At 48.7% G+C, this 13,370-nt stretch overlaps 1 protein-coding gene across 13 annotated transcripts in view; it reads right to left on the bottom strand.

Annotated features, from left to right (window-relative positions):
- Nucleotides 1-13,370, bottom strand: part of TLN2 (talin 2) — a 421,358-nt gene that overhangs the window by 66,324 nt on the left and 341,664 nt on the right. For all 13 annotated transcript variants that reach the window (XM_032417152.1, XM_032417158.1, XM_032417149.1 and 10 more), the window contains 2 exons: nucleotides 9,574-9,744; nucleotides 563-709 (listed from right to left, as the gene is read on the bottom strand). In XM_032417152.1, the coding sequence (XP_032273043.1) occupies nucleotides 563-709; nucleotides 9,574-9,744 (318 nt within the window). The remainder of the gene's footprint in view (nucleotides 1-562; nucleotides 710-9,573; nucleotides 9,745-13,370) is intronic.

Genomic DNA, 13,370 nt, shown 5'->3' with positions numbered 1-13,370 from the left:
GCTTCTCCCTCTCCCTCTGCCTGACGCTCCCCCTGCTTGTGCTCTCTGTCAAATAAATAAAGTCTTAAAAAAACAAATCCAGAGATTCCTTGGCTCAACTCCATAGAGATTTCAACTCATCGGGGATGGGGCAGAGCCTAGGAATGTGCTCCCCACGATTCCAAAGTAGCCATTCCGAAGACCAGCTCTTGGGAATCCCTTCTTGTTTCCCACGACAACTCTAGGAGGTAAACAAGGGAGGTAAATACCTATTTCCATTTTATAAGTGAAGGAACCAATGATACTTTCTCCATCTCCATTATTTTTCCCCTGTGTAAAACTGGAAGACAAGGTGAGAGTAGCTTCCAAAAGTAATGAATGAAGAATCAAGAATGAGTAACATGTTGGACAGAGGATAGGATGTGTGTACATTGATCGGAACCCTCAGGAAAAGAGGAGGGTCACTGGTATCTGCTTTGGCTGACCGCTCCTTAGAAAAAGCACCTAGGGACCACATCTGAGAGAAACCGAGGAGGAATTGGGGTCAAGGGGTGAAGGTGAGCACCTGGGAGCCCAGGTCTACCTTGCTCATTGCCTCTGCAATGGCGTCGACCATGCCTCCCACCAGCCCCACTTCACTGGCGGCTTCATTCAGTGTCACCATGATGTCATCGACAGCCTCCTTCATGAGTTGGGCAGCCTCTGTGATAGCATCGTGGGTGTGCTGGGCCTGAAAAAGGAAAGCGGAAAGAGGACTGTGAGAGATTTCCATAAGCAGAGGAAAATGGTGCTCAGTCTCCTCGGAAATCACTTCACTTCTTTTAGGTATAACCTTAAAAAGCACAACATTATCCCCATCATGGAGCACCACAGTGATTTGGATTTTTCCTTATCTTGGTACATTTGTTTGCACAATCACTACAAATCAGAAAGAGAAATAGAAAAAGATGTCTTTTTATAATCAAAAGGAAAAATGAAATTGCAATATCAAACAGCATCTTATGACAGGACCAGTTTTATGTTCGTCTGTTCAGGATGGTAGCAAGAGAATGCCGCTGATTCCCAATGACACAAGTTTACAGGTTTAGTTAAAAAAAAAAACTAATATAAAGGGAAAAACATGTTCATGACAAATGCATTTCTCTTCAAGGCTGCCCAACACACTAGAATTCCCTTCCTGCAAAGAAGGTTGGATTATGGAAATGTAGTGACATAGAGGAGAAATACATCTGCAGAAAGATGAACAGCCTTTGGATTTATGTCACAGATTACACTGCCCTGAGGTTGGAGGGACGAGGGAGCAAAGTTCTCCAGGGACAGATGTTCTGCAGGCAAAGTCTCGAGCGCTCACACATTCCCTCTGACTGTAACTCGGAGATGCTCCAACACCTGCTAGAGCTTCACAAGCCTATCAAGCACGGAGGAGGCGCCGGGTAAATGAATGAATGGACAGATGAAACAATGGTAGTGCCAGGCTCCTTGAAAAAACACCTCCAATGGTAGCAAGATGCAGAAGGAGCCAAGATCCCACCATCAGAAAAACTGGGTTCTAGCTCTGGATCCACCTCTTACTAGCTAAGCGGTCCTGGGCATGGCTTCCTCAGCACAGTGGGAATCATTGTAATAACGCTATGCATAATTCTAATGAGATGATGTGCATACATGCACCATATATTTATAATAAGAGCAGTCTAAGGGCACCTAGGTGGCTCAGTCGGTTGAGCGTCTGCCTTCGGCTCAGGTCATGATTCCAGGGTCCTGGGACTGAACCCTGCATCCAGCTCCCTGCTCAGCGGGGAGTCGGCTTCTCCCTCTGCCTCTGCCCCTCCCCATGCTCATGCTCTCTCTCTCTCAAATAAATAAACAAAATCTTAAAAAGAAAAAAAAAAAGTCTAGTAGTAGGTGCCCGAGCCTAGGGAAGCTTGACCTAATGCCAGGTAGTCAGTGTCAGACTCGAGCTGCTCCAGGCACCAGGGGGCCCCCACGCAGTGGCCACGGCTGCCCTAACGCACCTCACAGGGAGACAACCCTTCCAATACCCAAGAAATTGCATCTTCCCTTTGGTGGATGAGAAGGTAAGGAGGCCAGGGAGGGAAGGTAAATGGTAACTCTTTTGACTGGCTAACTGAAAGGGAAGAATTCTAAGAGGAGGCTGCGGGAGCCACAGGAACTGGCTCAGCCTGTGGAATGGAAAAGCCACGGGAATCCAGAAGAGGTCTTCCAAAATGACATGTGACGAGATGTGAAATATGCGGATCATGGATGGTGACCTCACGGCAACTGTGTCAGGATGCAAATGCTCATTATTGACCATTATGACTAAAATTAACTTAGAAGTCGGTCATGATCTCGGGGTCCTGGGATGGAGCCCCGTGTTGGGCTCCCTGCTCGGTGGGGAGTCTGCTTCTCCCTCTCCCACTCCCCCTGCTTATGCTCTCTCTCTCTCAAATAAATAAAATCTTTAAAAAAATTAAATTAACTTAGAAGTTAGGAGAGACAAATAGCCCTGAGGAACAAAGATCCCTTGACTCTTTTCACACCTCGGATGGGGACTCACTCTCCGGACTTCTTTCCTCCACCCCTTCCCTGGCACAGTCCTGGCTGACCCCCCACCCCGCAGCCTCCTCACAGCTCTACCCTCTCCCCCTTGGCTGGCAGCAGCTGGTTCTATTGTGTTGCCTCCTCCCTTTGCCCCATGCAAATCCTAGCCCTCTTTCAAGGCCCAGCCTAAATACCACCTCCTCCAGCAGCCCTCCTTGGATGGCTCTGTCCTCATGCTCTCATTGGCTTTCCTTTGGATCCCTGCAGCCCTGAGAAGCAACTCTGGAGTCAGAGAGTCATCCAGAGGTGAAGGCCTCAGAGAAAAGGATATGGGGAAAGTGAGGCTCAATACTGGAACATGATATGGCTTCTGCTCGGGTCTCTCTCAGGACATGTGCCTGTGGTCCTTGGCCTCTGTGTAAGGAGGCTGGCTGTCTTGAGGCTTTGTGCTGGGCAGACTGCACGCTGAGACCACACGGAGGTACAAAGGGCTGCCCACGGAGCCCCAGCCCCTGAACATCTCTGTGATTGCAGCTCAAGCACCAGACCTGGGAGCGACCGACCCTCAGGTCCCTCAAGTCCCAGCCACCACCTGGCTGCAGTGGCAGGAGGGACTCTGAGTGAGAACCACCTCGCTGAACTCAGTGATCTGCAGACCCACCAGAGATCATTCTCAGATGGTGCTGTTTTAAGTCACTAAGTTTTAGGATGGCTTACTTGCAGCAACAGCTAACTGCGACAGCCCCTAAGAAGGGCTCCGAAGCCAGCCTTGGGGTCAGAGAGGACTTCTCAGAGGAGGTGTCTGGGCTGAAGTTGAGACCAGTGTCCAGCAGAGTTGATGGGGTGAGGAGGGGAGAAAAGGGAGAATGTGCCGGGCAGAGGACACGGGCTGTACAAAGGTCCAGAGGCAGAAAGGATGTGGACTGTGAAAATTAGCTGACAAGTGCACTGTATGGGAGGTGCCTGGCATACAGCTCCTGCCTCCTCCCATTACCTCCTCCTCAACCCTGCCCCTCCTCAATAAGACTGCGTGCTCCTTGCCAACAGTTGGCTCTGCTTCCCTCTAGAAGCACAGGGTTTGCAGCAAATGAAGGGTTGGATCAAGTCGCCAGGGGGGGCTCATGTAAAGGGTGAGATGCTCATTTTTACTTTCACAGGTATTTTTTCTTTTTTACAAGGATACCCTTCACAGGCTGTTGGTGCAAATTTCTCCTCCAGAGAGGCTTGTTTAGAAATAAATGGAACCATCTGTTTCTGTGCTGCCAACCAGGCATGGATGGCAGAGCTGAGGGCCGAGACAGGGCTCGTGGAGAGTCAGAGCAGGACCTGGGCCTCCCTCCCTCCCTGCCTCGAGCCGTCCGCTGGGCTCGCACTCGCTGCAATGACCTGCCCCGGCTCTTCTGACTGGCCCAAGAATATGCAACGGCATTCAGGTGGATGCGGGCAAGGTGCCAAGGGCTAGTGTGTACTCTATACAGGGCAAGAGCCAGCCTGTGGGCCCAGACAGCTGCAAAATCTATGTTCTTGTATCCTGGGTCAGGTATTTGAGCATCTGACAGACAATGCAGTATCCCAGGTGACAGGCAGGGAACCGGAAGCAACACCAAGTATCAAGGCCCAGAACAGCAGGAGGAGCGACCAGCTGCCGCCACTCCTGAGGGGCTCCTCTGTGGGAGGCACTGTGCTCAGCACTGCTGTGCATATCCCGTTCGTCCTCCCAGCCCCCCGGAAGGCGAGAGCTGGACATCGCCCCTGCCAGGGACCCCTCTGACAGTCGCCATCTGAAAATGGGAGCTCAAGCACGAAAGCTTATGGATCTGGTGGCCGACCAAGGCCACCGACTGGCTGGCCATCTGCTGAAATGATGCCGCTGGTCAAAGGGAAACTGAGCAGATGGTCAGATCAGGTCAAATTTTTCAGCGCTTACTGGAAAAACAAACCTTAATCTAGGGAATATGCCATCCAATTTCAGCCTTTGCCCTCCAACACGGTGCTTTTAAACAAGGTGACGGCACCCAAGTACCATATGGAAAGGCAAGGGGCCTCAGGACTTGCTACCATGCCCAAAGTTGGCCGGGAGCCCCTCATTCAGCACTTGCCGCGAGATGAGCCCAACCTCACCCGGGTATGAAATGGTAAAACATTTGGCTGATTTTTGTTCTAGATTCTTAGGAGGGAGCCTTCAAGTGCTTACCATTTCCCAAGTGATACTGGACTGCCTCTGTGCTTCATGGGGGCTCCCTGGACCACACATTAGTTGAGGCTAAGAAGGCGACTCATGGTGGCCTGTAGGCAGTTTCAGGATGGGGGCTGGCCATGCTGGGGAGACCAACCATGTGATTAGAGGGTTGCGGCTTTGAGCAACATAATATCAGCCTGACCTCGGGGGATGTGAGGGGACTGCAGACTGGATTATTGATCATATGACTAGATTCAATCAATCCAGCCTACATAACGAAATCCCAATAAAACTCTGGGCAGCAAAGCTGGAGTGAGCTTCCCTGGTTGGTGATGCACTAAGGTCTCACCTACTAAGGTGAGAGGGTGACACATCCTTGGGACATGTTTAGGATGCCCCCAAACCTCACCTTCTGCGTCTCTTCTTTTGGCTGGTTTGTAGCCTTTATAATAAAACAGTAATAGTAAGTAGAGCAATTTCCCGAGTCCTGTGAGTTATTCCAGCAAATTATTGAACCTGAAGGGGTAGAGAGAACCCCCTGAATTTGGAGCCACCTGGTCAGAGTGAGGATGGACTGGGAACCTTAGAGCTTATGGCTGGTGCCTGAACTGAGGGTAATGCCCTTAACCTGGGAAATCTGACGTGACACCAGGTAGTCAGTGTCAGAATCACACTGCTCCAGGCACCAGGGGGCCCCCACGCAGTGGCCACAGCTGCCCTAATGCACCTCACAGGGAGACGACCCTTCCAATACCCAAGAAATTGCACCTTCCCTTTGGTGGATGAGAAGGTAAGGAGGCCAGGGAGGGAAGGTAAATGGTAACTCTTTTGACTGGCTAACTGAAAGGGAAGAATTCTAAGAGGAGGCTGCGGGAGCCACAGGAACTGGCTCAGCCTGTGGAATGGAAAAGCCACGGGAATCCAGAAGAGGTCTTCCATATGACCTCTGACAAGCTGTGCATCGGTCCGATCACGGATGGTTGTCTTGAGTGTGTCAGGACACACAGCATTCTCTCTTAGGGATGTGATGGAGGAAACTGGTAATTTCGGTTGATGGCTGATTTCATGGTACAGAGAAGATAAAACACAAAATGTGCAGATTGCTTGCTTTTGATGATGGAAGTCTGAAAAGTGACATTTCCTGCACATTACCCTCTTGAGAGAGCACCTCATACAAGTATTGATGAAAAGGTAAAATTGGAAGGTGTGTGTTTCTCTAAATCTCACTTCAAATAAGATGATCACCGGTAGCTCAAAAACGTCAACAATTCTGTCTTACGCTCATGTTCAAGCCGAGTGCACGTTTGTGGGCAGAAGTGAGCGCTGCTATCCCATATGGGCTGAGGAAGGTCCAAGAGGCAGGTTGTGGGGGCGGCAGCAGTAAATCCCAAGACTGCTCTCTGAACTCCCTGGAAAATGTAAAGGACACTTTCTCCACACCGGGGCATCCAAACCTACAAAAACACATCCTCGCTCTTGGCTGTCCCAGAAACAATTACCTTCCCATCCGCTCTCGCGAGGAGTTCTCTAGGCCTGCTCCCCTTCGTTCCACATATTTAAGCCACAGACCCTTAACGGGTCAGCTGAGAGTCTGTGAAGCCTCCTCCAATTACGCCGAGCCTCTCCCAGGGCCGCTTCCTCCACCTCCAATGGCAAGCCTCATCCCTACCACACAGCCACATCCAAACGACACATGCCGGCCACCTGGGCACACAAGTTTCAGACACCCAAAGACACAGGAGGCGCTAAATTAAGGCATGCTTAAAAGCCCACCAGCAATCTGGGAAGGGGACTCAGAAGGCTCAACAATGAGGTCGTTATTTTAGATTCTGGAGGGGCTCCTTGTTACTGCTCCTCACAGCACAACACGGGAGAAAAATCAGACTCGGTTCTTTTTCGGAAACATGTCTGAAGTCTACTTCCAAGGGAGCCTTATTTCTGTATTATGGTGCTTCAGCTACAAAGCCTAGCACAGACATCACAGGAATCTGGAGAATGGGAGCAGGCCACAGGGGGTGGGGGACACAAGTCAATGTCAGCAGAAGCGTAAAAACCGACTAATAATTAGAACTGCCCAGCAGTGCACAGGGCTGGGTATCTCCTGCCGGAGAAGCAGGAGGGGCCCTTCAAGGAGGATGTAGGAGGGAGCTGGGTGGGGTAGAGATGAGTGTGGAAGGGGGCTCAGTGGGGCGAGGGTGAGGCTACGCAGCAAATGCCTCGTGATCGTAGGACTCATCAACACCAGGCTCTGGGGCTGTCACACTTTCTTTTCTTTTTTTAATACCTACTGTGTTAGGCACATTATCTCAGTCCATCTCTATAATGACCCCTGAGAGGTATTCATTATTAACCCCACTGTTTAGATGAGGAAGCAAAGAAATGAAGTAATTTGCTAGCAAGAGGCAGAACTGGGATTTGAATCCAATTACACTGGACTCCAAAGCTTATCCTCTTTTCCATCAGAAACACTGATGATCATTTAACTGCATTTCCTCGGCAAACAGTGACACACAACATCTAACACATACATACACACATCACCTAAGACCTAGCAAGTAACACCTAGGAAATATTTGCCCAAAGAATAGCACCCAAGGTGATTCAATCTGTACACTAAGCCTCTTAAGAAAGGACCTAAAACCCAGCTTATAGTGTCCTAGGCATCCTTTGTGACGAGCCTGTCACGGTCTGCAGACAGAGCATAGGCTGAACGCAGGACGCCAGGGAGGGGAGAGACACATGTACCCGTCCTGCCTTCACTCATCATGTCTCAGCCTGTCACCAATGCTTCAGCTCAGTCACTGAAAACTGTCCCACTCTCGTGTCCAGCCACCATTCCCAAGCACAGGATGTCCTGTAAAGCTTACAGTGCTGACTACACATGCTCCTGACCCTGAGTTTCTTGGTATAAAACAGAATTCTGCCAGGAGCTCTGAATTTGCAGTCGAAACAGACGCGCTAATACCTTAAAAACCCAGAAAACGCCTAATTGGAATTATTCTGCCGGGAATGAATCCTCTCAGGTCGGGGTGGAGCAAGGTGCCACTCAGCCGTGGAGAAAAGACAACCCAGAGCTGGGTCTGGAAGCGAGTCCCACTCTGCTCCCCCGCCTCGCCACTGTGGCAGGTGCAAAGGGGGCTGAGCCACCTTGGGGCACCTATCACTCAGTGATTAGTCAGAAGGGCATTCTTGTTCTTCTTGCTCAACCTCACCATTTCAGCAACAAGCCTTTTTTCTTTCCAGAAGACTGCGAACAACTTGAGGGCGCTGGCTGGCTCTCATTATTTTTAGCAGCCCAAGAATTAGGCTCTTAATAGTTGCCAGATACATGATTGGAAAAGCTGAACTCAGAAAACGCAAGTCTAAGACATTATCCACGCTGCTACCAGAGCGGTGTTTCTCAACTCTGGATGGGTTGTAAGTCCCCACTGCTTACAAAAAAGCCCAAATGCCTTAGAGTGTGGGAGAGGAGGGCTGTCACAACAGCCCAGTCTATCCTCCCCCCTGGTCATCCCCACTCTCTGTACGTTCCATGGACATCAGACTGCACGCTATTCTCCAAAGATACCTCGATCCTTTTATAACCCTACGCACACCTTTGCATATGCTGTTCCTCCTTGCCAGCATGCCTCGAGCCACCCTTATGTGCCAAATAATTTCTTTTTCTGAGACCGACTAGCCACATGTGGCTCATGCTTGCAACTTTGCTCAACCTCTCTCCGGCCCTTGCTTTGGGCAGTTGGCCTGTGTTTCCAGAGGGGGTAGGCTCAGTCCTGACTCGACATCCACCTCTCCTGTGATGTGGGATGACTTACCTAAGCAGTCTCAGTTCCCACATCTGTACAATGGGAACCTTCTTACACCATGGGATTTTTATGAAGATTAAATATCAAGAGGATATAAGGTATAAGAGGTGACATAGAACCAGCACTCAGTAACTGTGAGCCCTAAGATTACTATTTTGTGATTCTTACTCTTACTCTAGAGTCTTCCCTGCTATACCAAGTTATCGATGTGAAGACCTCAGAGCTGCGACAAAACACACTAAGAAGAATACGTACATAATGGGGATTCCTATAGCTTGTAGGCAAGTATCCCACACAAATTGTTCCAGCCTGTGTTCCCACAGTGTAGTCTGCTTAAGTGAGGACCCAGGAAATTCAGACTGACTATGTGGAGGCACCTGCCAGAAGGTACAAATAGCAGGAGGAGCCTCCGACCTCCTCTCAAGGTACCAGAACCCTGGGGGAACTTATAAGATGGTTTCACAAGTAAAACAATCACTCGGACACAATATCACCCCTGAGAGAAGATGGCCTGCCGTCACCATTTTTGGCCACTTCAAGGAGCTGGGTGACAGACACACCGGGCTGAGGAAATGTTCCCCCTGCAAACTAGTAAGGGAGATTTTCATATGCAACTGCTGATCCAAGACAATAGAAACACATGCCATGGGTGACCTTGCCCCACGTTCTGATTTGAACTTGAGTGTCAGGAATGGAAATGATATTCATTGGAAAACAACTGAGCTTTGCTTTGCACAGCTGGGTGTCAACACTGAGCAGGTGCCTGGCAGGTATTAATTTTTATTCCTGCAATAACCACACAATGTTTTCCTTTCCCAAGGATGCTTGCCTACATATTCTGATATGGAAAACATAACTTAACAAAAAGGCTTAATTATGTATATTTCTTGATGTTCCCCTTAAAGGTCCCCGTGAAGGCCAATCGAAGATTCTTGCCCACCTCTGAGTGGGAAGGCACATACTATCGACCAAGAACTGGAGAAATTTTCCTTGGAGGGACTCAATATTGAAGAATACTTGATGGCTTCTTAGCTGCCCTAGGTGAGTCCCCGGGATCCCAAACTGTACCTTGGGGTTTCCTCCACCTTCTTTGGCTGCGTACAACATCTGCAGGGCAGATTCTGCGAGCGTCTTGGTCTGGTCCAGCACTGTCATCTGCTGCTGATGGTCCAGAATCTTGGAGGCAACACCGACTGCAGCTAAGATCAGGGGCTCAAAGTAGCTTGCCAGCTGTGTCACCTTCCAAGACAAAAAAGCCACAGATGCATCATGTAAATCCACGTATCTCCTTTAGGGGCCCCACTAGTGGGGATGGGACTGGGACAGGGATGGGATGATGCACAGCGAGAGGCAGACCTGCTGAAATCTACTTTTGTTTTTTCCTATTATTAAATCCACTATCACGAGTTAGAGTCATCATGTTATACATGACACCCTGAGAACTTACATCACTCAATTTTACTTTTAAAAGTACTTGCTCGTTAACGAACTCTCGCTTGGATTTTACCTCCTCTGGCAAGCTCTCTGTCCTGTCTCTCATCATGGCAGAAGTGTTAAGAAATTTGTTCTGTGATCTGGAGTTGGGTGTGAGAATTTTACAAATTTTAACTTTGTCAACAGCAAAGCTTTCGAAAGAACCAGAGCTGAGCATCTTAACGCATAGGAAGGGGGATGGGGAGGGGCAGGGGAGCAGGGCCGTTGAGAGAAGCAGCCTGACAGCAAAGGCTTTCAAGAAGCCAACCCAACTGCCCTCTGCCCTGAGCATGTCGACCTAACGTGGATTTGCATTAAAATCGAACATGATTTCACATTGGTCCTAATGTTCTGTCCGTGATTAGTCCAGACCGGGAGAAGAGAAAAGCCAGGTGGCAAAGCACGGTTCTCGCTGAGGCCTTCGTGCTCGGGGCGCCCACCAGCTGGGCAGGGTCACGTGTCACAGACCTTTCTTGGGCACATCCCACATGCCAGGCTTTCTACTACATGCTTCATCTAATCCCCACAGCAATTCTACGAGGTACACACAAATGAAGAAACCGAGGCTTAGGTGGGTGAAGTAACTCTTTCGACCCCAAGCAGCCACGATGTGGAGCTGTGACAGGAGGCAGGTGTCCTCGTCCACAGCCCAGGCTCCCACCTTCCACTCCACTGCCTGCTACTTCTCATTTTCAGTCCAGCTCTGCCACGGCTGTAGTATTGGATTTTAGAAGTTTATTGTTTGGTATTTGTTTGCGGCTCTCTGAAGTATTTAAAGTCCAAGCGTTAATACAGTAATGTGCATCTACCCAGCATCCAGAATGTCAGCTTTTAACATTCGCTGTACTTGCTTCAGATACCACCATCCATTCCCACTCAGATAAAACACAATGACCCTGATCACGCTTTTCCGTTCCGCTCCTCATTGTGTGTGCCAATTACTACTTGCTAAATCATTGCCATCAAGTGTATTTAAGTTCAAGCCTTTAGCCAGCAATTTCCCTTAATGCTTCTTCCCATGATGTGGATGAAGAATGAACGTGATGGGGCCGTGGGCAGGAAGGCTACTTGGCATGAGTGGTGCGGTCACTGGATCAGAAACGAAGCAGGGGGCAGGGGTTTGTGGGGCTGGTGGTGGTTGGGACAAGGTGGGAGTCCAAAATATGAAAGTTCATTAGAGCTAACAATGAGACAGACCATGAGCCAGCAATCAACATACATTTACTCTTTTATCCTTGATTATAGTTCTCTTACAGATGGTTTCAAAGCACTTGAACAGGGCTATTGCTGGCCTTTATGGTGTTTTGGATGAATTTTAAAGGGGCTCCCTATCCTTGGGGCAGACACGACTGATGCCAAAGCACATGACTTGGCTGGATTTTGGCCCCAGTCTCCGCTTTGGCCAAACACGTTCGTGTAAGACCCAGCCTGCACAACTCCGGGTATCAGCCCTACACATCTCCCTTGGATTTCATCCTCTTCCCCTGGAAGGGCACTAGTGTCTCCACCAAAGGGAACCACAGTGCAGTGATGGGTCATCAGGGGTCAGGGCTCATGATGGGTCCTGTATGTTTTAAAGGAGTTAAGACGTTTAATGCATTAGAATCTTACATGTTTTCTAGATTCATTTTGTTCCCCCCAAAGATTTAATTAATTAACTATTTAGAGAGAGTGCACACAAGTGGAGGGGAAGGGGGAGAGAGAGAAGCTCAAGCAGACTCTGCGCTGAGCATGGTGCCCGAGGTGGGGCTCGATCTCACGATCCTGAGATCATGAACTGAGCCGAAATCAAGAGTCAGATGCTTAACCGACTGAGCCACCTAGGTGCCTTTCTAGATTAATTTCTTTTTAATTTTAAAAGTACATTTCACCAATGCAACTGTAAAATGTCAAGGGCTGCTGTGTGCTGAGAATAATTAAACACAACTAAGCTGGTGCCCTCATGGAGGCATTACGGTTGGTGATGGAGAGAGAAAGCTCCAGCGTCAGAGCCACTGGGTTTGATCCTGTGTGTCAATTCCTTAATTAGAACTCTTAGGCAATCGGCTTCCTATTACCAAACTTCAGTCTCCTTCTCCATAAAATGGGGAGAAATAATAGCACTAAGCTCCTTCAGATTGTTAGAAGGATTAAATGAGCATACATACAAGTACTTAGCACAATGCCTGCCATGTAGTAGGCACTCAGTAAATGCTAGGTGTCATTATTCTTCATGGATTGTGGGCAAAAGTTTTTGAAAGGATGTGCTTTTTCCTGTACTTAGGGAGCTTAGCAAAGACTATAACAACTTCTGTTTTTGAGACATGACAGAATAGGAAATATCCTTACATGGGTTAGCACAGAAGTTAAAATAAGACAGAATTTTGAGTACTTGGTATATGTACTAGGCCTAAGGTGGCAGAAAGCGTTGAGTAGTGGCCCCCAAAAACGTATGTCTGTGCCCAAATCCCTGGAACCTGTGAATATGATCTTACTGGGAAAGAAAGGTCTTTGCAGATGTATTTAAGTTCTCCAAATGATCACCTTGGATTACTTGGGTGGGTCCTAAATCTGTTAAGAAGTATTCTAGTAAGAGACAGAGGAGGGGAAGACAAACAGAAGAGGAGGAGACAACATGACCACAGAGGCAGAGATTGGCATGATATAATAGTGAAAGAACACTCAGGGCCACCAGAAGCTAGAAAAGCAAAGAACGGATTCTCCCATAGAGCCTCCAGAAAGAGTCTGGCCCTGCCGACACCTTGATTTTAGACTTCTGTGAGAGATTAAGTTTCTGTTGGTTTAAGCCACCCAGTTTGTAGTAATCTGTTATAGCAGCTCTCGGAAACTAATATATGTGGTCTGAGAATTTGCATGTATCACTCCCAAGTGATCTGAAGCTGATCTGGGACCCCACCTGAGTGTCCTAATGAAGAATGGGAACCAGGTAGGGATCAACTCTCAGCCCGGGACTCTCCTGGATAGAGGGCCAGAGGCCTCCTTCGTCCAGAACTCTGCTTTAGAAAGTGAGACGGGTTTAGCCAAAGGGCCAAGAGTAAATTTGTCACTCAAACAACACCAATATATTATTTTTCTTTTGATGCCACCCATTGACATAGGAATTAATCTTCCATACTAATACCATATGGGCAGGGACAAGGATTGTTGCCCAAGAAATCTAGATATATTTTCTTAGAGAATTCTTACTGGAATCAAGAGTAACCGCTGAAATGAAGTCTGGCTACTCTGCTAGACTCAGTTCCCTGCGGCAGGCATGTGGGCAGCGTTCTGGCCTGAGCCCGCCCCCACCCCCAAACCTCCTCACACAGGTGGATAAGCCCTCTTCTCACTATAAAGGAACTCAGCTGAGAAATGAAATTTGCCACACTTGGAAGCATATAGAGACACTGGTC

Source organism: Phoca vitulina, unplaced genomic scaffold (genome assembly GCF_004348235.1).
Source record: "Phoca vitulina isolate PV1807 unplaced genomic scaffold, GSC_HSeal_1.0 scaffold20, whole genome shotgun sequence".
NCBI classification, from domain to species: domain Eukaryota; kingdom Metazoa; phylum Chordata; class Mammalia; order Carnivora; family Phocidae; genus Phoca; species Phoca vitulina.
The sequence above is the reverse complement of the archived record's forward strand: the minus strand, read 5'-3'. Positions and strand labels throughout refer to the sequence as shown.